The following is a 25347-nucleotide window of genomic DNA, read 5'->3' as shown; positions in this document are numbered from 1 at the left end:
ATGCAGCTTTTTAAACAGGTTCAATATTGTTTTTATGAAAATCTCCTAAAAATAAGGTACCAAATCAATACTATTCATAGTGAACTTTTAGCAGAATATTTAGATAATGCCGATAATTAATACAGATATGATCTTTAATTTGTCAGTCCAACTTTGTCAGACTAGACTTTGTAGGTTCTTTGTAGAATGGTAACTCCAAACATATTGGAGGAACATGACACTGATTGGGAGCAGTCTGTCTGCTAAAAAATGAACAATTTTTTTTTTAAACAAGAAATCCAACATCAAGATTGAGGTGTGTAATCTGAAATCTTTCTTCAGATGATGTTAATGTAACACAGTTTTATTTGGTGATGTGTTAGCTGATATTGGGAATTACTCGGCATATGCTAGCTAGCTATTACTAATCATTAAGAATTCCAACAAATACACTTATCCAGCTAAGTAATTAGGATGTCTTAAATCGATTTCAGCCCTAAATTTAAAGACGACGTAGCCAACTGTACTTCCATTGTAATGCTTCCTAGAAATTTGTAACAGTTTGGCTTTATATACATTAACAAGAGCGAGTACCGTAGGAGGAACAATTAACGCCCATCCTACACCTAAAAAAATAAATGTATTATTGGATCCAGTGAATAGAACTTTTGAAATGCAAAATAATTTTGTCAAATCAAAATGCCACTGAGAAAATAAAATCTCAAGTCATATTAAAATCTACAAAGTTTAAAGAAATTGGTTGAAAACTGAGGTTCTGGATCCCCAGGTCTCCAGAAAAAAACATGTAAAAGGGAAATAACTTTTGCAGAAATTGTTAAATCAAAATAACCAATTGTAAAGGGCAATTACTATGACAAAAATTGTTGAATCAAAATGTTTTTCAGGGAAACAAAACTATATATCATGGTTATAAAGCATGTTAAAGCTGACAGTGCAAGTTAAAAAGCATCTAATTGAGATTTAAAAAAAATAATACATGTACAGATTTCCAAAAATCGTTTCCGAGACATTCCCCAGTTATGGTAGTGTCGTATCTAAGGACGGGCAGACATTTTTCTTTTTTGTTATGCGTGGATACAACCAAACCGCCGCTGCTATAAAAAGAATGTGCTTCGTCACACTCGCATTCACTCTAACCTCAGGTGTTCACGGTGGCACACCTGTAACACCTACACTACATCTGTACATCACATGACCTACAACTGTATTCGCGAACGACACCAAACAGACATAGCACTTACCTGTAACCTGAGCAGAAAGATGGTCAGTGTCTCTCAGTTTATCTTTCAAATCTTGTTCAAAATAAAATCTCCAAATAAATGCTGAAAATGCATAACGAATTAATCCGAAATACTCTATCCATTTTCTCACATGTTTTTCGTGGGTGCAGCCATTTCGATAACAAGTAAACAGTCCGAGGAGTTCCAATTTTTACTCGCGTCTACACTAGCACTCGGAACTCCTCGGATGTATTCATATTGTCTACACTACACTACACTAGGGCTGTTGTAGTGCAGTAGTGCAGTTTTATCACGCTTTAATTGCGTTATGACACGTGCACAAATGATACGAAGACACGGAAAATATATCGATGGAAACTATGGATATAATACTGTAACAGTTGTAAAGACTCAGGTAGGAGTTTACTCATATATACTCTGTTTATAATTTTATTAGGTGCATGTTTTTGTTGAGGCCCAAATTTATTGTATTGTCAAAATTTCCTTTTCTTTCTTTTATTGTAAAATAAAATATATATTTATATATATAATAACCTCTTCAAATTCCATATCCAAGTTCTACAATTGCGTACAATGAAAACAAAAACCCGTTGGCGTGTGTAATGAGAACGTATACTATATCATAATGGAGAGATGTGTCACTTCGCGCATGTATCGATAGACTGATACTTGCCTCAATGAACGCACGCGCCTTTATAGCGGTTCGTATCCATGCATAACGAAAAAGAAAAATGTCTGCCCGTCCTTAGATACGACACTACCATAACTGGGGGATGTCTCGAAAACGATTTTCGGAAATCTGAACGTGTTATTTTTTTTTAATCTCAATTGGATGCTTTTTAACTTGCACTGTCAGCTTTAAGTAGGAGGAGATCTGTAGACAAACAAAGGTTTATACTGGACAGTCAACACCATACAATATGATACTGCTGTCAAATTTTGACAGATATATACTTTAAAGATGTCATTGATCAGTAGATGGTGCAGTGGTAACTCGACCCCACACCTACAGGTAACTGTGATTCTACAATTCAACAGAATTGTTAGCATTGTTTACTAACATGCAATTGATAGTAAAATATCTAGACTGGTTATAATTACCAAATCAGGAAGGAGGTACAACTTACTTATATTTACCCATAGAGATTTTGAAAAAAGGGTGTAACATATATAATTATAATAAGACCTGTTTTACTTAAGGGATTGTTTGACTATATAGAGATATACTTTCTTTTCTCAGGGTGTAGTACTATATACTGTTGCTAGCTTGTATAAATCAAGTTTCTGGGCGACTGCTGACTTCTTATTACTTGTAAATAAACGCACAAGCTACATACATGTTGTATATATGTAACACACATAATTTATCATGACCCTATTTCCCTTTCACACAAAATGAAGGTCAAGGCCCTTGGTTTCATCTGCAAGAATTGTAGCCAAGTGAACCACATAAATATATCAGTTAACTATACAAGTTGAAATTAAAACAAATATATTTCAATTGATAATAACTTGATCTCTCTTTTGTCACACCACCTGACACTTTTCCCAACTTACCAGTCTGGTGGATCCTTATAAAAAGACTAAAATTCCACATGTTTAGAGAAACCCAGTACTAGTCTACCGCTGATGTTCCTATTGTTTTACAGGTTCTAGTCTACCGCTGATGTTCCTATTGTTTTACAGGTTCTAGTCTACCGCTGATGTTCCTATTGTTTTACAGGTTCTAGTCTACCGCTGATGTTCCTATTGTTTTACAGGTTCTAGTCTACCGCTGATGTTCCTATTGTTTTACAGGTTCTAGTCTACCGTTGATGTTCCTATTGTTTTACAGGTTCTATTGTCTTCCGATGTTATTCCTATTGTTTTACAGGTTCTAGTCTACCGCTGATGTTCCTATTGTTTTACAGGTTCTAGTCTACCACTGATGTTCCTATTGTTTTACAGGTTCTAGTCTACCGTTGATGTTCCTATTGTTTTACAGGTTCTAGTCTACCGCTGATGTTCCTATTGTTTTACAGGTTCTAGTCTACCGCTGATGTTCCTATTGTTTTACAGGTTCTAGTCTACCGCTGATGTTCCTATTGTTTTACAGGTTCTATTGTCTTCCGATGTTATTCCTATTGTTTTACAGGTTCTAGTCTACCGCTGATGTTCCTATCGTTTTACAGGTTCTAGTCTACCGTTGATGTTCCTATTGTTTTACAGGTTCTAGTCTACCGCTGATGTTCCTATTGTTTTACAGGTTCTAGTCTACCGCTGATGTTCCTATTGTTTTACAGGTTCTAGTCTTCCGATGTTATTCCTATTGTTTTACAGGTTCTAGTCTACCGCTGATGTTCCTATTGTTTTACAGGTTCTAGTCTACCGCTGATGTTCCTATTGTTTTACAGGTTCTAGTCTACCGCTGATGTTCCTATTGTTTTACAGGTTCTAGTCTTCCGATGTTATTCCTATTGTTTTACAGGTTCTAGTCTACCGCTGATGTTCCTATTGTTTTACAGGTTCTAGTCTACCGCTGATGTTCCTATTGTTTTACAGGTTCTAGTCTACCGTTGATGTTCCTATGTTTTACAGGTTCTATTGTCTTCCGATGTTATTTCCTATTGTTTTACAGGTTCTAGTCTACCGCTGATGTTCCTATTGTTTTACAGGTTCTAGTCTACCGTTGATGTTCCTATTGTTTTACAGGTTCTAGTCTACCGCTGATGTTCCTATTGTTTTACAGGTTCTAGTCTACCGCTGATGTTCCTATTGTTTTACAGGTTCTATTGTCTTCCGATGTATTCCTATTGTTTTTTACAGGTTCTATTTACGTCTGAGCGTGTTCCTATTGTTTGACAGGTGCTAGTCTACCGCTGTATTGTTCCTATTGTTTTACAGGTTCTAGTCCACCACTGAGTTCCTATGGGTTTACAGGTTCGAGTCTACCGCTGATGTTCCTTGTTTTACAGGTCTATTGTCTTCCGATGTGATTCTATGTTTTTTACAGGTTCTGTCTACCGCTGATGTTCCTATCGTTTACAGGTCTAGTCCACCACTGAGGTCTATCGTTTTACAGGTTCTAGTCTTACGCTGATTGTTCCTATCATTTACCGGTTCTAGTCTATCGTGATGTTCTATTTGTTTTTGAATGGTTCTAGTCTAACCGCTGATGTTTCATATTGTTTTTACTTATGGTTCTAGTAAGACGCTGATAGTTCCTACTTGTTTTACCCGGTTCTAGTCTACCCGCTGATGTTCCTATTGTTTTACAGGTTCTAGTCTTCCGATGTTATTCCTATTGTTTTACAGGTTCTAGTCTACCGCTGATGTTCCTATTGTTTTACAGGTTCTAGTCTACCGCTGATGTTCCTATTGTTTTACAGGTTCTAGTCTACCGCCGATGTTCCTATCATTTTACAGGTTCTAGTCTACCACTGATGTTCCTATTGTTTTACAGGTTCTATTATCTTCCAATGTTATTCCTATTGTTTTACAGGTTCTAGTCCAATGTTATCCTTAGAATCATTGTCAATTATACTTAAAACTTGGGATGAAGCAAGGTATATTATAGAGAATTCAGAATTGATGACTTCTATCAATTACAAGATTAAACTCATAATATTTAATTGTATTAATTAGCATATATGGGCTTTATTCAACATTTTCATCTCATATATCAAAACAGTTACTTGGAAATAATTTAATTTACAGAGTTTTAAAAAGATTATGTATTAATCCTTTCTTATTTGATTTTGACATGCAAGAATGATCATTACCTTAAATAATCTTCAGCCATGTACTTAACCCACATATATATATATATATATATAGTTACACTCCCAATGTTTATAGATAACTGACCACAGACACTAGTTTTACTGTTAAAGGAGTCAAGAGTATACACAATAAAACACTTTGACAAACACATGATATACTAGCGATGTGAGATAAGAGATGACTATAAATAAACATTATCACCTCTAGGACTGCTGAGTGTATATTGTACCCATATAGTATATATATATAAGGAGAAAGATTATTCTCAGATAAGACGCAGCTATTTATACAAATTATCATATAATATATTACTATTGGGTTTTTTAAGAGCAAACTGACTGGCCCCACAATAAGGATTGTTAGCATCTCTCTCATTCATGATTCATAAATCAAATTGCCATTATAAATCTAAATTTAAAGTATTAATATAAACATGTGTACTTTATTAAAAATAAATATTTACAAAAGAATTGGACGCAAGTTTTCATAATGCAATAAGTTTAAGCTACTTTTCCCCTTTCTACTCCCAAACCCATGTAGCCCTCTTTACTGATATACATGTAGTCTTTTTGGTCTCTTCTTTAACTATAACACAACTATATATCATCCATTCAACTGTGACAACATGCTGTTTCTTATCACAATTAGTATGCATATTGCAATTATTTAAGCTGCTAAATCAATTACATATACAATATGATTGTGCATGATCGGTAGTTAGCTTATTACATGAGAATAATAGGAGTTGAACAGTCAAATCGAAAGTTAGAATCAATTGTAATTATAGAAAACTTAAGACAAATATTTGGTTAACTTTGAAACCCTTAACTGTCATACTATTAGCACATGCACCGTAGGTGCATGTATAAAAATGCATTGTCAAGAGTGGTGTAGCAACAGTCATAACACTACAGTGAAGGACCAGAAATAAATGAATAACAGGAACTACAGACATGGTATATTTTTAACTAATTATGGGTGTGACAAACTTCAAACAACTTAGACAGCTGAACATTTAGCATATACATTGTAAGCAGCCTATCATTTAAAAGAAGAAAAGGTACTTTGAATTGTGTGATAATTATATTGAATAACTCTTAAATAGATATAGATAGTAATACTGAGAATACATCGTTCACACATTAACGTTGTTCTATACATAGACAGCTTATAAATACATACAAATTAGTGCACACTAAAAACACGTGTTTTATCATAATTATGTGAAATCATTTTTCATACAAAATGCAATATATGGAGCTTTGGTACCACTTTTCACAGTAAAGACAATGTCTGTATTATCTTAATTCAATAACAGAAAGAGAAAAGTTTAGGCCTATATGCTAATGCTGTATCGCATTACATATGAGCAGTCGCTATCTCACACATGTAAGTTACGATGTAGATGTCAGCATCATCAGCATCCCTGTAAAATATATTATAAATAGTCGGCAAAATTATCGTAAGGCAGGGTGACATGTGAACAGTGACCACAATGAATGATACAGTCAAGTAGCACGCAACGAGACCAAGGATTACTTACGCTCACTTAGTTAATCCCTTTACCGCTGTCAGCTACCCGTTTGTTGGGGATACCGTGTACACAAACTGGCATGTGTGGAATATGTCCATGACGTCATTAATTTCGTACAGTTAGAGACAAGTAGTCGATAAGATATATTTGTAGTCTATTCAAGTTTTTATTTTATGTATGAGACGTTCAATGGTCAGTTTAAGTTGAGGTATATATTACAGATTAGTCTATACAGAGAAAAGGAAATATTCTGTATAATTGCAATATATAGAATCTACAAATACCAATTACCCCTACATTTGTCTTCCGATTAGGAGTGCCCATCGGCCTCTCTCAAGCTCTTTGATTAAATGGAACTAAAATGTGAAGCGGAAAGCATAAAATCAACGCCGAGCAGGCAATGGTCTCGCTGTCAATATGTCATTTTTACGGGATCTTAAGGAGGAAATCAAGGTATTTTGAATCCAAAACATTCGATACTAAGATGCTTGTATGAGCTTACACATTTATGTGTTTTACAATTTCATCATGGAAAAATAATTATGATTATGTCAATGCAGACTCCGCCGCTCGTGGATGCTTTGGACATTTGCGCAATCTCACACATTTCAATCTTATCCTTCTTCTTATACTGACTCTCCTCCGTCAATAATGGCGATTATGGACCTACAAATAGTTTGTGAATATATTTCTTATTTATTGAAAAGCACGTATTTGCGCATAAATAATCACAATCTATGATCATCTTCTTTCCTATAAAACGTTAGTTAAGAAATATATCGATAGCGGAACCACATAGGGGAGATAACTTGTCATTTATATTTGTGTATTTGAGGAATATTTTCTTTACGAATGGAAATATAATTCCTTAACAGACAAAAAAACATGTACCATATTCCAAAGGTTATATGAAAATAGATAAAGCATGAAACGAACATAGACTCATGTGAATGGTTTTTAATCCCAAGACTCATGTGAATGGTTTTTAATCCCATATTTTCTAAATGAAATTAAAAAACAAACTTAATTAGACAGGTTTGGAAAAACCAACAACTAGATTACTACAGCTAGCTAAAGGTCTCTAACTATTTTTTGGTTCTGACGTCAAACGACCTTTAACAACTAAACCCTATTTGACACTATTTCCGCTCTAGCTCATTTCAAGGCAGAAAGAAAGAGACAATGATGATATCTGTATATAAGTCTAAACTTGGAGACAACAGTGTACTTAGAGTTCAGGTATTAATCCCATTCAACTTTTCAATCACTACTTCACGCCAAATTAATAATACTTTTACACAAAACACTTTGCTTCACCATTCCACTGCCTCACATGGTGGCAGTGGTTGTAAAAAATACGAAATGTGTATATGTGACAACAGTGTACCAAGGGGAATAAATTTAAAGTGCAAAGCAAATAGCATTTCGTTTGTTTTTGCTTTATATTCCCTTTTTGTATTTACCAGACTACCATTTTCATTCCGAATTGTTACTGTAATGAATCCTGGAAATGTAAATAATTGTGATTATGTGTCTTTGATTGCTATTTTGTGATTTAATGATGGATTCATGAAAAAGAGTAGCATATTACTAAATTACTTCAAGCTTATTGAGGTATAACTTTTGTTACTTAAAAGAGCCAAACTTGCTTTTAAACTTGACTTTAAAATTTCTGCCAAAGTCACATTTATTTAGTCATGAAACATCATACAAATTCAAAAATAAAAAATATTTGCCCATTGGAAAGTATCCAAATTTGATGCAATATAATACTACTGGTAGCTATATATAGGCAGTAACAAAGTTTCCAAGTAGACAGAGCTTTCATTTAATTTAGTAAAATATTAACCTGATCCTAACTTAATACATATTTAATAATATATTTGATATTATACATGTATCTCAAAATTTACTATTTAAGCACTTTTGGCTATTTTTAATAACAAATCCATACTCCAACTGGAATATAATTTAAATATTAGCTCCTTTCTTTACTGATAAAGCATATCGATATAAATTGAATAATAAGCAATTAGGTAAAACCATTTGCATGGATTATGCAGTTAAGAGGATCGAAATACAAATGCTTTTGGGTACTATTACATTTACTAAATAAGTTGGGGAAAACTGCAAACTTGCAGATAATACACAAACAAATATTTTCTACCTTCTCCATTTGGTAGCATTTTTAGCCCACCATCATCAGATGGTGGGCTATTCAAATCGCCCTGCGTCCGTGGTCCGTCGTCAGTCCGACCGTCCCTCCCTCCGTCCGTCTGTCTGTCCGTAAAGAATTCTTGTTATCGCTATTTCTGAGAAAGTACTGAAGGGATCTTTCTCAAATTTCATATGTAGGTTTCCCTTGGTCTGTAGTTATGCATATTGCATTTTGGGACCTATCTGAGAACAACATGGCCGACAGGCAGCCATCTTGGATTTTGACAATTGAAGTTTGTTATCGCTATTTCTGAGAAAGTACTGAAGGAATCTTTCTCAAATTTCATATGTATGTTCCCCTTGATCCCTAGTTATGTATAGTGCATTTTGAGACCAATCGGAAAACAACATGGCCGACAGGCAGCCATCTTGGATTTTGACAATTGAAGTTTGTTATCGCTATTTCTGAGAAAGTACTGATTCGGGATCTTTCTCAAATTTCACATGTAGGTTCCCATTGATCTGTAGTTATGCATATTGCATTTTGGGACCAATCGGAAAACAACATGACCGACAGGCAGCCATTTTCGATTTTGACAATTGAAGTTTGTTATCGCTATTTCTGAGCAAGTGCTGAAGGGATCTTTCTCAAATTTCATATGTATGTTGCCCTTGGTCCCATGTTATGCATAGTGCATTTTGGGACCGATCGGAAAACAACATGGCCGACAGGCAGCCATCTTAGATTTTGACAATTGAAGTTTGTTATCGCTATTTCTGAGAAAGTACTGAAGGGATCTTTCTCAAATTTCATATGTAGGTTCCCATTGATCAGTAGTTATGCATATTGCATTTTGGGACTGATCGGAAAACAACATGGCCGACAGGCAGCCATTTTGGATTTTGACAATTGAAGTTTGTTATCGCTATTTTTCAGAAAGTACTGAAGGGATCTTTCTTAAATTTCATATGTCGGTTCCCCTTGGCCTATAGTTATGCATATTGCATTTTGGGATCGATCGGAGAACAACATGGCCGACAGGCAGCCATCTTAGATTTTGACAATTGAAGTTTGTTATCGCTATTTCTGAGAAAGTACTGAAGGGATCTTTCTCAAATTTCATATGTAGGTTCCCATTGATCAGTAGTTATGCATATTGCATTTTGGGACTGATCGGAAAACAACATGGCCGACAGGCAGCCATTTTGGATTTTGACAATTGAAGTTTGTTATCGCTATTTTTCAGAAAGTACTGAAGGGATCTTTCTTAAATTTCATATGTCGGTTCCCCTTGGCCTATAGTTATGCATATTGCATTTTGGGATCGATCGGAGAACAACATGGCCGACAGGCAGCCATCTTGGATTTTGACAATTGAAGTTTGTTATCACTATTTCTGAGAAAGTACTGATTCGGGATCTTTCTCAAATTTCATATGTAGGTTGCCCTTGGTCCGTATACGTAGTTATGCATATTTTATTTACGGACCAGTCAGAAAACAACATGGCCGACAGGCAGCCATCTTGGATTTTGACAACTGAAGTTTGTTATCGCTATTTCTGAGCAAGTGCTGAAGGGATCTTTCTCAAATTTCATATGTATGTTGCCCTTGGTCCCATGTTATGCATAGTGCATTTTGGGACCGATCGGAAAACAACATGGCCGACAGGCAGCCATCTTAGATTTTGACAATTGAAGTTTGTTATCGCTATTTCTGAGAAAGTACTGAAGGAATCTTTCTCAAATTTCATATGTCGGTTCCCATTGATCAGTAGTTATGCATATTGCATTTTGGGACTGATCGGAAAACAACATGGCCGACAGGCAGCCATTTTGGATTTTGACAATTGAAGTTTGTTATCGCTATTTTTCAGAAAGTACTGAAGGGATCTTTCTCAAATTTCATATGTCGGTTCCCCTTGGCCTATAGTTATGCATATTGCATTTTGGGATCGATCGGAGAACAACATGGCCGACAGGCAGCCATCTTAGATTTTGACAATTGAAGTTTGTTATCGCTATTTCTGAGAAAGTACTGAAGGGATCTTTCTCAAATTTCATATGTAGGTTCCCATTGATCAGTACTTATGCATATTGCATTTTGGGACTGATCGGAAAACAACATGGCCGACAGGCAGCCATTTTGGATTTTGACAATTGAAGTTTGTTATCGCTATTTTTCAGAAAGTACTGAAGGGATCTTTCTTAAATTTCATATGTCGGTTCCCCTTGGCCTATAGTTATGCATATTGCATTTTGGGATCGATCGGAGAACAACATGGCCAACAGGCAGCCATCTTGGATTTTGACAATTGAAGTTTGTTATCGCTATTTCTCAGAAAGTACTGATTCGGGATCTTTCTCAAATTTCATATGTAGGTTGCCCTTGGTCCGTAGTTATTCATATTTTATTTACGGACCAGTCAGAAAACAACATGGCCGACAGGCAGCCATCTTGGATTTTGACAACTGAAGTTTGTTATCGCTATTTTACAGAAGATACGTATACTGAAGGGATCTTTCTCAAATTTCATATGTAGGTTCCCCTTGGTCTGTAGTATTGCATTTTTGGACCAATCTGAAAACATTGTCGACACCTAGCCATTATCGCAAAATCTGAAATTTCATATATAAGTTACCCTTGTTTGAAAAGTACTGTAGGGATGTTTCTCAATTTACACAGATTAGTAAGAAGAAGGGGAAAATAGAGAAAAGATCAATCTGACATGGAACCTTTAAAGATCATTCAATGGTGGGCGCCAAGATCCCTCTGGGATCTCTTGTCAATTTGTATCATATAACCTAGCACAATTTTCTTTATGACATGTTTTAACATTGACATTGACTCATTTTGTACCAAATCAAAAACAAGGACAGATAATTCCTGTCAACTAACTTCAAAATGGGAGAGGTCGCACACCATTTTTCTTGATTGTGCTGCTGCTTAGCTACAAATAAGCTAATATAAATCTGTCATAGATAAGAGCTTATTGCATTAAACATAGGAGTTGGACATCCTATCAATTAATAATCAAGTATATGTGTAATGTGATGTATGAATGCATAATAGACAAAATATCTTTGTTGATGTGGTGAATATATTTTAGTATGCATTTTCAGTTTCCCTATCAACTTGACATTTTGTAACTGAAACTTGTATTTTGATTTTCTTATTTAAAGGATGTGAAACGTGACCAGGAATTTGTTTTGAGATGCAGGATAACTGAGGACCAATATCAGATGCTGAATGCTATAAGAAAAAGAGATAACAACAAGCTTAAACACCTCATGACCCGAGGGGTTGATCCCAACTTCTTCAACAACCTTGGCAGCACACCTCTCCACATTGTGTCTGGTCTCAAACAATCACCTGGTAATTGCAAACTGTTCAAAAAGCTTTACATCCGTGGTCTATTGTCCATGGTCAGTATGTAAACAATCATTGTTTTTGCTATTTCTTGAGATGTACTGAAAGTGTGAAGGAACTGCTCAATTGGTAAAACATCCGGCTAGTGTTCAGATGTCCTGGGTTTGAACCCCTGTCTGTCCATATATTTTTCCACACCTCTTACAGAAGGATATTTTTCAACCTCACAAGTATGTTCCCTTTGGTCCTTGGTTGTGCCCATTTAATATATTCTGCTAGGGCAAACAAAATTGCTGACAGACAGCAATATGACTTGGATTTTGACAATCTAGGTTTGTAATTTTTATTTCTTAGAAAATATATTTATGAGATGTAACATCAAACCCATTTCTCAGAAAGTTCATATATTTCAGATGTATGAATTGAAGGTTTTCCTAATTATCAGCTTATCAAGAGGAAAAAGGGGGAAAGCAGAGAAAAGATCAGTCTTACATAAAACTAATAAAGATAATTCAATGGTCAGCGCCAAAATCCCTGTGGATTCTCTTGTTTTGAAATGGAGGTTTTTAACCAGTCATTAAATAAAAAAGGTCCCTCTGTAATGTGGGTATATCTTTTTAATAGAGTAGCCTGCAGTCCATCATTCATTCAAAGTTTGAATATACTATTTACATAACAAAGCAAAACATGTCTGCTATATGTTTTTGTTAGTATTGTAATGTGTTCCACATATATTTAACTTAGATCAAGTGTATCAGATCACAGAAGAATGTTTAAACAGATACAATGGATACACAGTAAGATAAACATGTCATTTTCAGTCTTGTTAAAACTCTGTTTCAGCCGTTCAGGACATGCTACAAGTATTGGTATACTTTGGGACATCTTTGAATTCAGTAGGCAGGTTTGGACAGACTCCTCTTCATGTTGCCTGTTGTACTTCCGCCATCACTGTCCGGGTCCTACTGGAGACTGGGGCAGCAATAAATGTACAGGACAATGCTGGTAATGTGAAAATATACAAAATTATCTCCTATTACATACAAAATTATCTCCTATTACATACAAAACTATCTCCTATTACATACAAAATTATCTCTATTACATACAAAATTATCTCCTATTACATACAAAATTATCTCATATTACATACAAAATTATCTCTATTACATACAAAATTATCTCCTATTACATACAAAAGACATTGTCTGTTACATTAGCCAATATACATGTAAGAATTGATTCCCTTTTTCTGAAAATAAAAAAGGGGGTTTGAAACGTTCTCTTTAAAGATGACACAAGGTTTTGATAGTTGTATTTGGTTCTTAGATTATAGATACAATTGTATATACATAATTAACTTTCACCCCATTAGAATAAGTGTTAAAATACCAGATATATGCAGTAAATATAAGCAAGAATTAATGGACAATAATGTAAGGCTTGAAATGAATCTATTAAGCAATTGTTATGTAAGCAAAGTATGTTTTCCTTTAGAAACACCATCAAACCTATTATGGTGATAATTTTCCTGTACCAGGACTATAATTTTTATATCAATTACGGATTAATGAAATGAAATATTGTTTTCCTAAAAAAAAATAAGCATATCTAACCTTTGATTAAAAAAATGCTGTTGAGGTAAAAATAAAGTTTATAGTCTAGGTATTGGAAGCTAGCCAGGGACCAGATGGCACCCAAGCATATATTATTTTGCAATGATATGCCAAACCTTGGTAAATGCAAATAATATATTATAGTATACAATGTACATGTAATGGTGTATCCTCAACATTACTATCACCATTTGTCTGTCATCATACTGTCACCATCTGTCTGTCATCATACTGTCACCATCTTCTTATTATCATACTGTCACCACCTGTCCATCATCATACTGTCGCCATCTGCATCCTCATACTGTCACCACCTGTCCATCATACTGTCACCACCTGTCAATCATCATACTGTCACCTTCTGTTTGTGATCATACTGTCACCATCTTCTTATTATCATACTGTCACCACCTGTTCATTATCATACTGTCGCCATCTGCATCATCATACTGTCGCCATCTGTCAATCATCATACTGTCACCACCTGTCCATCATCACACTGTCACCATCTGTCTGTCATCATACTGTCGCCATCTGTCAATCATCATACTGTCACCACCTGTCCATCATCATACTGTCACCATCTGTCTGTCATCATACTGTCACCATCTATCCATCATCATACTGTCACCTTGTGTCCATCATCATACTGTCACTATCTGTCTGTCATCATACTGTCACCACCTGTCCATCATCATACTGTCACCACCTGTCTATCATCATACTGTCACCATCTGTCAATCATCATACTGTCACCACCTGTCCATCATCATACTCTCACCACCTGTCTATCATCATACTGTCGCCATCTGTCAATCATCATACTGTCACCACCTGTCCATCATCACACTGTCACCATCTGTCTGTCATCATACTGTCGCCATCTGTCAATCATCATACTGTCACCACCTGTCCATCATCATACTGTCACCATCTGTCCATCATCATACTGTCACCTTGTGTCCATCATCATACTGTCACTATCTGTCTGTCATCATACTGTCACCACCTGTCCATCATCATACTGTCACCACCTGTCTATCATCATACTGTCACCATCTGTCAATCATCATACTGTCACCACCTGTCCATCATCATACTCTCACCACCTGTCTATCATCATACTGTCACCATCTGTCTGTCATGATACTGTCACCATCTGTCCATCATCATACTGTCACCATCTGTCCATCACCATACTGTCATCTTGTGTCCATCATCATACTGTCACCATCTGTCCATCACCATACTGTCACCATCTGTCCATCATCATACTGTCACCATCTGTCTGTCATCATACTGTCACCACCTGTCTGTCATCATACTGTCACCACCTGTCCATCACCATACTGTCACCATCTGTCTATCATCATACTGTCACCATCTGTCTGTCATGATACTGTCACCATCTGTCCATCATCATACTGTCACCATCTGTCCATCACCATACTGTCATCTTGTGTCCATCATCATACTGTCACCATCTGTCCATCACCATACTGTCACCATCTGTCCATCATCATACTGTCACCACCTGTCCATCATCATACTGTCACCATCTGTCCATCATCATACTGTCACCTTGTGTCTGTCATGATACTGTCACCATCTGTCCATCATCATACTGTCACCACCTGTCCATCATCATACTGTCACCTTGTGTCCATCATCATACTGTCACTATCTGTCTGTCATCATACTGTCACCACCTGTCCATCATCATACTGTCATCATCTGTCTGTCATCATACTGTCACTATCTGTCTGTCATCATACTGTCACCACCTGTCTGTCATCATACTGTCACCACCTGTCAATCATCATACTGTCACCACCTGTCAATCATCATACTGTCATCACCTGTCAATCATCATACTGTCACCATCTGTCCATCATCATACTGTCACCATCTGTCCATCATCATACTGTCGCCATCTGTCCATCATCATACTGTCACCACCTATCCATCATCATACTGTCACCATCTGTCCATCATCATACTGTCACCATCTGTCCATCATCATACTGTCACCATCTGTCTGTGATCATACTGTCACTATCTGTCTGTCATCATACTGTCAACACCTGTCAATCATCATACTGTCACCATCTGTCTGAGATCATACTGTTACCATCTGTCCATCATCATACTTTCACCATCTGTCCATCATCATACTGTCACCATCTGTCCATCATCATACTGTCACCACCTTTCAATCATCATACTGTCACCATCTGTCTGTGATCATACTGTCATCATCTGTCCATCATCATACTGTTTCCATCTGTCTATCATCATACTGTTTCCACCTGTCTGTCATCATACTGTCACCACCTGTCAAGCACCATACTGTCACCATCTGTCCATCATCATACTGTCACCTTGTGTCCATCATACTGTCACCACCTTTCAATCATCATACTGTCACCACCTTTCAATCATCATACTGTCACCACCTGTCAATCATCATACTGTCACCACCTGTCTATCATCATACTGTCACCATCTGTCTGTCATCATACTGTCACCATCTGTCTGTCGTTTCTGTCATCATACTGTCACCATCTATCTGTCATCATACCACTCTCACCATCTTCTTATTATCATACTGTCACCATCTTTCCATCATCATACTGTCATCTTGTGTCCATCATCATACTGTCACCATCTGTCCATCACCATACTGTCACCATCTGTCCATCATCATACTGTCACCATCTGTCCATCATCATACTGTCACCATCTGTCTGTCATCATACTGTCACCATCTGTCCATCACCATACTGTCACCATCTGTCCATCATCATACTGTCACCATCTGTCTGTCATCATACTGTCACCATCTGTCCATCATCATACTGTCACCACCTGTCTATCATCATACTGTCACCATGTGTCCATCATCATACTGTCACCATGTGTCCGTCTTCATACTGTCACCATATGTCCGTCATCATACTGTCACCATCTGTCCATCATCATACTGTCACCATCTGTCCATCATCATACTGTCACCATCTGTCTGTCATCATACTGTCACCATCTGTCCATCATCATACTGTCACCACCTGTCTGTGATCATACTGTCACCACCTGTCAATCATCATACTGTCACCATCTGTTTGTCATCATACTGTCACCATCTGTCCATCATCATATTGTCACTTTGTGTCCATCATCATACTGTCACCATCTGTCCATCATCATACTGTCACCACCTGTCTGTGATCATACTGTCACCACCTGTCAATCATCATACTGTCACCATCTGTCTATCATCATACTGTCACCATCAAAATGTGAGATCAGCAATATTCTCCAGGTTAATTAATGTATTATATACAATTGTAATTCCTATAGTTATTTAACATGGCTGTATGGATGTTTTACACTTTTGACCTTCTGTAGGGAGTACCCCATTGATGGAGGCATGTAACAGTGAATGCCCAGAGGCCCTTACCATTGTCCAATACCTGCTAGACCACAACTGCAACATTTCACTAACAGATCAGGATGGGCGTACAGGTAAATCTATGACATAGTAGTACTTACAAATAGAATACAATATCGCCTTTCTCCATCGGTGCCAGATCTACAGTTAACTCTATGATAAAAGTAGTTCATTGAATGATTACATGGTCTCACCCCATTGGTTCCAGGAGATGTAGTAATACATTGACCATATATGGTCATGCAAGACAGTAGATAGTAGTTTTGTTTGAAATTTAGATAACCCTTACTCACACTCAGTGGCCTATTTATGTACCTGTACATCAGATTGAAATTTACATACATACTGTTGTTAAGGTTAGTTTTGGAATTATCCTACCTGGTGTCTCTTAATTCAATCAAAACAAATAAAACTTAATACATGCATTATCCATCTTTTATAAAATGTCTTGCCAAACTAGATTTTCCGATTAGAACTTCTTTACCAGCTGGTTTTGATTTACATATTTTTGCCTGATTATAGATATTAAAAAGCAGCAAGAATCATATCATGATTTTGTTCCTTCATCGAGCTTGATGACTACCTATATATAACTATGTTTCAGCCCTACATTGTATCTGTGGTAACATGAAACAGGAGCTGACTGTGAGAAATGAGATAGTCTGCCAGCTGTTATATAGAGGCTTGTCAGCGAGCATGGAGGACAAAACTGGTATATATATATCATACTACTACATATTCCATACTAATACATACCAGGTAAATGTAAATCTTTATGATTTTATCCTCAGTTGTCATTCTTTAAAATTGTATATCTATTTTATTTTTCAATTTTGCTTTATAAATTAACTTTATCATGATTAGTAATGTGAGTGATTACAGCTTTATGTCCATAATATATTTATGTGCACATATTGAAAATCTATAATGTACATACATACCTAGGCCTGGTACTAATGATTTAAGTAAAAATTGTTTTCTGCATCTTTTAGGTAAAATGGCATTGTGTTACGAGCTCAGTCATTTTCTACATCAAAGGCGAAAGCCTTTGTCACACAAATACCTGCTGTTAGTCCAAACTTTAATCAAGGCTGGAGCCAGTTTTAACAGAAAAAACAAGCAACATGAACGATTTGTGCGTTATGCTTGCAAAGTGTCTAGTGGACCGGTGTTTACACAGCTAGCAGGACTACTGGAACCAGTGTTGTCTGTGGGTGGGGTCATGGCCCTCAGAGACTGTATTCCACAGGGAGGATGAGGATCATGAAGACTTGTATCAGTACCTCACTTCTCTAGCCTGTAGAGTTCAGCCACTGAAACTTATGTGTAGGACTACACTGCGTGAGGCCCCTGAACTTCGGGGGAAACTCTATACCAAAGTCAGTCTTCTTCCTATTCCTTCTACTCTCAAGGACTACATGATACTGGCAGAATGATACTGGAGTAATTTAGAAGTTTTACAAGGATGCAAATCTTTCTATGGTGCATGAGAATAGTTGTTTTTTTTAATTTCTTACTGCAATAATAATGTATTGTTTGTCATTTTAGCTCAGCTGCCAGATCTAGAAAGGCACGTGAGTTAAAGCCATCATGCAACATTAGCTAAAGGTCATATGTACAATGGCCAGAGTTAAATGTCAGGATAAAGCATTATCAAATTTGTTAGAATTTCCTAAATCCCTCTTTGAAGTTTTCAATTATGAAGCACTCCTGGACCCAGGAGAGACCATTCTGGTTTAGTACATGTAAAATAAAAGTCAACAGAGGCTCATAAAGCTGTACATATAGCTCCACCAGGTTTTGTTTGAAGGTTATGAGGGTAATACCAAGTAATATGTGATACAATATGAGTCAATGCAGGGTTGTGTAACCTTGAAATTATCTCCATAGAACTGTGTAATATGCAACATAGTCTTAAGTCATGACACAAAAGTCATGAATTTTTAGCACCAAATTTAGTCAGAAAAATGTTGCAATGATTTGACTTTTGATACAGTGACCTTGACCTTGATGATGGAGACTGAATACAATAATTGCTTTTTGGCCCTTTGTTTGACATTGACAGGAAGGTATAGATGTCTGAGTGGTATATCAAATCATGAGACATCTACACTTTCTTATCAATGGACAATATTAAAGACAGAATTCCTGAATAGCCCCGAGAGGTATGAATGGGCAGATAGAACTAACTGTACAACTGTCAAATACTTGTACGACTGTCAGGAAAATATGACCAAAGTCAAGGTCATGTGTACTACTGTACCACAATTTTCATTTTATGGTTTTAGCAACTTTCTCAAGTCCTTCCTAGAAAGTGTTTGTACCTAGATCTAAATGTATTGAAATTAATTATCAGGGAAGGAAGTTGCTAGAATGTATATCTAGGTAATACTGACAAAAATTGAGTTACTCTACAGCAAACATGGGCATGCAACAGGATTTTATTCTAGTGCCTTGTTATGTGTGTTTATAATGTGTATTTCATCTGTTGCCCTGCATTTGATTTGCTTGTATTTGTTGTTACAATTTCATCAAAAATTAGTTTATGTTATAGGTAAACTTTTTAAAGTTTTAATGTAAGTTATTAAGATATGTATTGTTAGCAATACATGTTGTTTAAATATTAAAAAAAGTTCCATCAGATTTCATTTTGTTTGTGTTGCTAATTCACTTACTTGAGGCATCCAAAATACTGATATCCCATTCCGCATAAAGAAAGGGAAAAAATACTACGAAGAACTGACTTTTCAACAAAAAAGAATGATTTAATAGATAGTACTAGATATCTTATCAATCAAATATCAACGTAAATGAGACAAATATAGCCAAAGCCACCTACACACATCAACATTATGTGAAGGAACAGAAGTGAGTAACTATTAGCATAGCGGAAATTGATTGGTTGTCGCCGTACATTATGCAGAATCACTGTAAATGAGATTTGAAATCTCAGGAACATATGTATGGAAACATAGCTGACGGCAAATATTACACACATGACCGCTAACAACAGCATTGACACTAGGGCCATCATCAGGCGGTATGCTATCCGATGAAATGTAGATATCACTGTTCGATGGTACAGGGACCCGGAGAGTTGTGTACCCTGGTAAGAGCTCTTGGTAAAATGTTTCAAATTGAATGTCTCTCCTGTCATGATGCAAGTCATGCGGGGGCCCTGGAAAGTCTTTGTTCTCACTGGCAGGAGAAACATTATGTGTTATTGACACCGTAAGTATAGAGTAGTGGTCTGGGATGGTCTATGTCACTGTGGGTTGAAACTTGGTCCATCTAGAACACTAAAAGAGGATTACATGACCTGCGATTGTCTATAGGTCACTGCAAGTGGTTACTTGGTAAACCTATTGAGGTATTACTTGGTCTGGGATGGCCTTGAACACTCCGAGGGATTACATGGCCTTGAACACTGTAAGGGATTACATGGCCTAGCATGGCCTTGAACACTCCGAGGGATTACGTGGTCTAGGATGGCCTTGAACACTCCAAGGGATTACCTGGTCTAGGATGGCCTTGAACACTCCAAGGGATTACATGGCCTAGCATGGCCTTGAACACTCCGAGGGATTACGTGGTCTAGGATGGCCTTGAACACTCCAAGGGATTACATGGTCTAGGATGGTCTTGAACACTCCGAGGGATTACATGGTCTAGGATGGTCTTGAACACTCCGAGGGATTACGTGGTCTAGGATGGCCTTGAACACTCCAAGGGATTACATAGTCTAGGATGGTCTTGAACACTCCGAGGGATTACATGGTCGAGGATGATCTTGAACACTCTGAAGAATTACATGGTCTAGGATGGCCTTGAACACTCTGAGGGATTACATGGTCTAGGATGGCCTTGAACGCTCCGAGGGTTTACATGGTCGAGGATGATCTTGAACACTCCAAGGGATTACATGGTCTAGGATGGTCTAGAAAATTATTTTTAACTGTCACTGCCTTCTCTAAGTTTGTATACTACATGTAGTTCTCTTTGGGGATTTTAAAACAAAATTCCAATATTGTGTATTGAGAATGGTCCCTTCTGAGCATTGGAGGCTTTTAAGCATCTTTCCTTCTGTAGCATCTGAAATGAACGTGACAAATCAATTTAACAATCATATCAGAATTGGCTGTATTGGATTTTGTGAACCTCATTAATAATGAACTGATTTAATCACTACAAAACTTATAACTGTGAGCTCAACATGTTACTTACTCAAGAAAAACTGTCATTTACACTATTTTCAGTCAAATACTCTGAAGAAAAACAGTCAAATTCATTTATTTAAAACTAGTATTTGAATAAAGATTTATCAACTTTTGTAAATACTCTTGTTTATCTAAATGAAAGCAAGAGGAAAACTAGACAAAATCATAAAATCAGGCAGGTGACAGAATACTTTTTTACATTGATGAGACTACGGAACTCCAGCCACCTTGGTTAGAGCTGGAAGGGGTTGATCAATGCACAGTCTGTTGACTCACCCGGCACTGGGTTATTAGCTCACCTGCCCAAAGGGCAAGTGAGCTTATGCCCTGGTGCGTCGTCCGTCGTCCGTCCGTCGTCAACTTTTTCATTCAAACAACTTCTCAATAACCAAAAGGCCCAGGGACTTGATATTGGGCATGTAGCATGCTGGGTTGAAGGCCTACAAAGTTTGTTCAAATAAATGACCTTGGCCTTCATTCAAGGTCACATGGGTCAAATAGGCTATAATCTTCAAACGACTTCTTCTCAATAACCAAGAGGCCCAGGGACTTGATATTGGGTCTGTAGCATGCTGGGGTGAAGGGCTACAAAGTTTGTTCAAATCAATGACCTTGACCTTCATTCAAGGTCACATGGGTCAAATAGGCTATAATCTTCAAACGACTTCTTCTCAATAACCAAGAGGCCCAGGGACTTGATATTAGGGGTGAAGCATGCTGGGATGAAGCGCTACAAAGTTTATTCAAATCAATGACCTTGACCTTCATTCAAGGTCACATGGGCCAAATAGGCTATAATCTTCAAACGACTTCTTCTTAATAACCAAGAGGCCCAGGGACTTGATATTGGGTCTGTAGCATGCTGGGGTGAAGGGCTACAAAGTTTGTTCAAATAAATGACCTTGACCCTCATTCAAGGTCACATGGGTCAAATAGGCTATAATCTTCAACCGACTTTTTCTCAATAACCAAGAGGCTCAGGGACTTGATATTAGGGGTGAAGCATGCTGGGGTGAAGGGCTACAAAGTTTCTTCAAATAAATGACCTTGACCTTCATTCACGGTCACATGGGTCAAATAGGCTATAATCTTCAAACGACTTCTTCTCAATAACCAAGAGGCCCAGGGACTTGATATTGGGCCTGTAGCATGCTGGGGTGAAGGGCTACCAATTTGTTCAAATAAATGACCTTGACGTAATTCAAGGTCACAGGGGTGAAATCGGCTTAAATCTGTAAACAATAATTTTGCGATAGCCAAGAGCCTCCAAGACCTGATATTGGGCCAATAGAATGCTGGAATGAAGGACTAGAAAATTTTTAATATGAATAAAACTAGCTTACAATGATATTTGAATAAAGAGGTAATCAACATAGTCTCTTTAGAAATGACCTCAATCAACTTCAAAGTTGCTGTAGAGCCAGGTGAGCGATACAGGCCCATTGGGCCTCTTGTTTTACATGTATAATACAGCATAAACCCAGCCCTCGGGGCGGACATTGACTGGGTTATTTTACATGTATTATACAGCATAAACCCAGCCCTCGGGGCGGACATTGACTGGGTTATTTTACATGTATTATACAACATAAACCCAGCCCTCGGGGCGGACATTGACTGGGTTATTTTACATGTTTTATACAGAATAAACCCAGTCCTAGGGGCTGACATTGACTGGGTTATTTTACATGTATTATACAGTATAAACCCAGTCCTAGGGGCTGACATTGACTGGGTTATTTTACATGTATTATAAAACATAAACCCAGCCCTCGGGGCGGACATTGATTGGGTTATTTTACATGTATTATACAGCATAAACCCAGCCCTAGGGGCCGACATTGACTGGGTTATTTTACATTTATTATACAGCATAAATTCAACTCTCGGCCGGTATTGGGTTAATGTATTATACAGAATAAACCAACCCTCAGGGCTGGTATTAGGTTATTGCATCACAACTGTATATATGATAATTAAACCTTATCCTGGGTGATAGTATTAGGTTATTGTATTACAACTGTATATATGATAATTAAACCCGATCCTGGGTGATTGTATTAGGTTATTGGGTAACTGTATATGATAATTAAACCCGATCCAGGGTGCTAGTATTAGGTTATTGGGTAACTGTATATGATAATTAAACCCGATCCTGGGTGCTAGTATTAGGTTATTGGGTAACTGTATATGATAATTAAACCCGATCCTGGGTGATAGTATTAGGTTATTAGGTAACTGTATATGATAATTAAACCCGATCCTGGGTGCTAGTATTAGGTTATTGGGTAACTGTATATGATAATTAAACCCGATCCTGGGTGCTAGTATTAGGTTATTAGGTAACTGTATATGATAATTAAACCCGATCCTGGGTGCTAGTATTAGGTTATTGGGTAACTGTATATGATAATTAAACCCGATCCTGGGTGATAGTATTAGGTTATTAGGTAACTGTATATGATAATTAAACCCGATCCTGGGTGCTAGTATTAGGTTATTGGGTAACTGTATATGATAATTAAACCCGATCCTGGGTGCTAGTATTAGGTTATTAGGTAACTGTATATGATAATTAAACCCGATCCTGGGTGATAGTATTAGGTTATTGGGTAACTGTATATATGATAATTAAACCCGATCCTGGGTGCTTGTATTAGGTTATTGGGTAACTGTATATGATAATTAAACCCGATCCAGGGTGCTTGTATAAGGTTATTGGGTAACTGTATATGATAATTAAACCCGATCCTGGGTGCTTGTATTAGGTTATTGGGTAACTGTATATGATAATCAAACCCGATCCTTGGTGCTTGTATTAGGTTATTGGGTAACAGTATATGATAATTAAACCCGATCCTGGGTGCTAGTATTAGGTTATTGGGTAACTGTAAATGTATTATACAGAATGCTTAAATACACGAGACAGTATTGTACAGACAATATTTAGACTTGCATATTACTGCCAGTGTCAATGGGCTTTGATGTATATAATAGTCCACACAGGCATATTTAATTTTGAGTCTTGGGAGTCTGGTCTATTTATCCATTGAATAAATGTAAATCATACATTACTTCCACCAATAATCAAGAGTATATTCAGAATAAAATTAGTTCTCTGCTCCGTAAACACATTACCGAACCAATTCAACCGTTTCAGCCACAAAAAGGTTACCATGCAATTACTATTACCGTGTATTAGATTTCGGTCAGGTTATTGTACATAGTGAAAAGTACCCTAAATTTACAGGATATTCAAATGTTGGAATGATCAAATTCAAGTGAGGGTTTACCGAAATGATGCAGTTCTCATCCGATTCCTTGTAAACGAACACTGAACTTACCCCGATTAGATCACATATTTATAGTAGATCTGTATTTGTTGATATATAGTCTTCCTGCAATTGCATTTCCCCATTTGGAACTGTATTACACATCAGACCCATCGTCAGACCAATGCTGGAATAAAACCTAGGCTCCTTTATGTTTTAATCGATAGTTGAGCGAATTTACTCACGGTGAATAAACTGTACTGTACGTATACTGTCGCTCTATTCTAGACCATTCGTTTGTTAGCATGAATATATCATGTCACCAAACTCAGCAAGGATGTTGTCGACCAGAAATTCAATCATCCCATGATTTTGTTGTCGGTGTATTTCCTCTGGGATCCAGTCGTATGTTTTATTATAGATTACAACTAAATACAGTACTTATAACGCCTTTCTTGGAAACATGTTACGTACGTACATATACTTTACTATTCAGAAATGCAAACATACACACTTAATAATTAACTTAACTTCGCTAGCCAAGGGTGTTCAATACGATACTCTCCTATTCAAAAAAAGTAAAAAAGGAGAGTATCGTAATGAACACTCTTGGCTAGCGAAGTTGTAATTAACTGGGCATATTGTAAATAAATGAATTCAATACTTTTTCCTCCTTTTTTCTCAAGAATTGAAACAATACTGTGATTCGCGAGCAGACAAAAGGTCAGA

The 25347-nt window shown here is 36.9% G+C and overlaps 3 protein-coding genes across 5 annotated transcripts in view; 1 reads left to right on the top strand and 2 right to left on the bottom strand.

Moving 5' to 3' along the window:
- Nucleotides 1–6623, bottom strand: part of LOC117318561 — a 49822-nt gene extending 43199 nt beyond the window's left edge. For both annotated transcript variants that reach the window (XM_033873535.1, XM_033873548.1), the window contains exon 1: nucleotides 6547–6623. The gene's annotated coding sequence lies outside the window, so the exon portion shown is untranslated. The remainder of the gene's footprint in view (nucleotides 1–6546) is intronic.
- A 234-nt stretch (nucleotides 6624–6857) lies between these two features.
- Nucleotides 6858–19772, top strand: LOC117318544 (serine/threonine-protein phosphatase 6 regulatory ankyrin repeat subunit A-like). Of its 2 annotated transcripts, none has more exons than XM_033873526.1 (6): nucleotides 6858–6990; nucleotides 11876–12068; nucleotides 12906–13067; nucleotides 17087–17203; nucleotides 17734–17888; nucleotides 18122–19772. In XM_033873526.1, exons 1-6 carry the CDS (start codon nucleotides 6955–6957, stop codon nucleotides 18200–18202), a joined length of 744 nt encoding a protein of 247 aa, XP_033729417.1. In that variant the 5' UTR covers nucleotides 6858–6954; the 3' UTR covers nucleotides 18203–19772. The 2 variants fall into 2 exon arrangements, with proteins under 2 accessions (XP_033729417.1, XP_033729411.1); XM_033873520.1 differs by having other exon boundaries at nucleotides 6859–6990; nucleotides 17734–17841.
- A 101-nt stretch (nucleotides 19773–19873) lies between these two features.
- Nucleotides 19874–24853, bottom strand: LOC117318535 (transmembrane protein 250-like). The gene is made up of 2 exons (XM_033873511.1): nucleotides 24691–24853; nucleotides 19874–21221 (listed from the first exon to the last, which is right to left on the bottom strand). The coding sequence occupies exon 2, from the start codon at nucleotides 20341–20343 to the stop codon at nucleotides 19924–19926; it is 420 nt and encodes a 139-aa protein (XP_033729402.1). The 5' UTR covers nucleotides 20344–21221; nucleotides 24691–24853; the 3' UTR covers nucleotides 19874–19923.
- Nucleotides 24854–25347: the final 494 nt, after the last annotated feature.

This window comes from Pecten maximus, chromosome 2, assembly GCF_902652985.1.
Source record: "Pecten maximus chromosome 2, xPecMax1.1, whole genome shotgun sequence".
NCBI lineage: Eukaryota > Metazoa > Mollusca > Bivalvia > Pectinida > Pectinidae > Pecten > Pecten maximus.
Note: the sequence above shows the minus strand (reverse complement) of the source record. Positions and strands in the feature narration are given on the sequence as shown.

Coding starts and splice junctions, on each gene's coding strand:
- LOC117318544 (XM_033873520.1), top strand. CDS start 6,955: ATGTCATTTTTACGGGATCTTAAGGAGGAAATCAAG. Junction 13,068..17,086: donor AAATGTACAGGACAATGCTG/GTAATGTGAAAA, acceptor GACCTTCTGTAG/GGAGTACCCCATTGATGGAG. Junction 17,204..17,733: donor AGATCAGGATGGGCGTACAG/GTAAATCTATGA, acceptor ACTATGTTTCAG/CCCTACATTGTATCTGTGGT.
- LOC117318535 (XM_033873511.1), bottom strand. CDS start 20,343: ATGTTTCTCCTGCCAGTGAGAACAAAGACTTTCCAGGGCCCCCGCATG.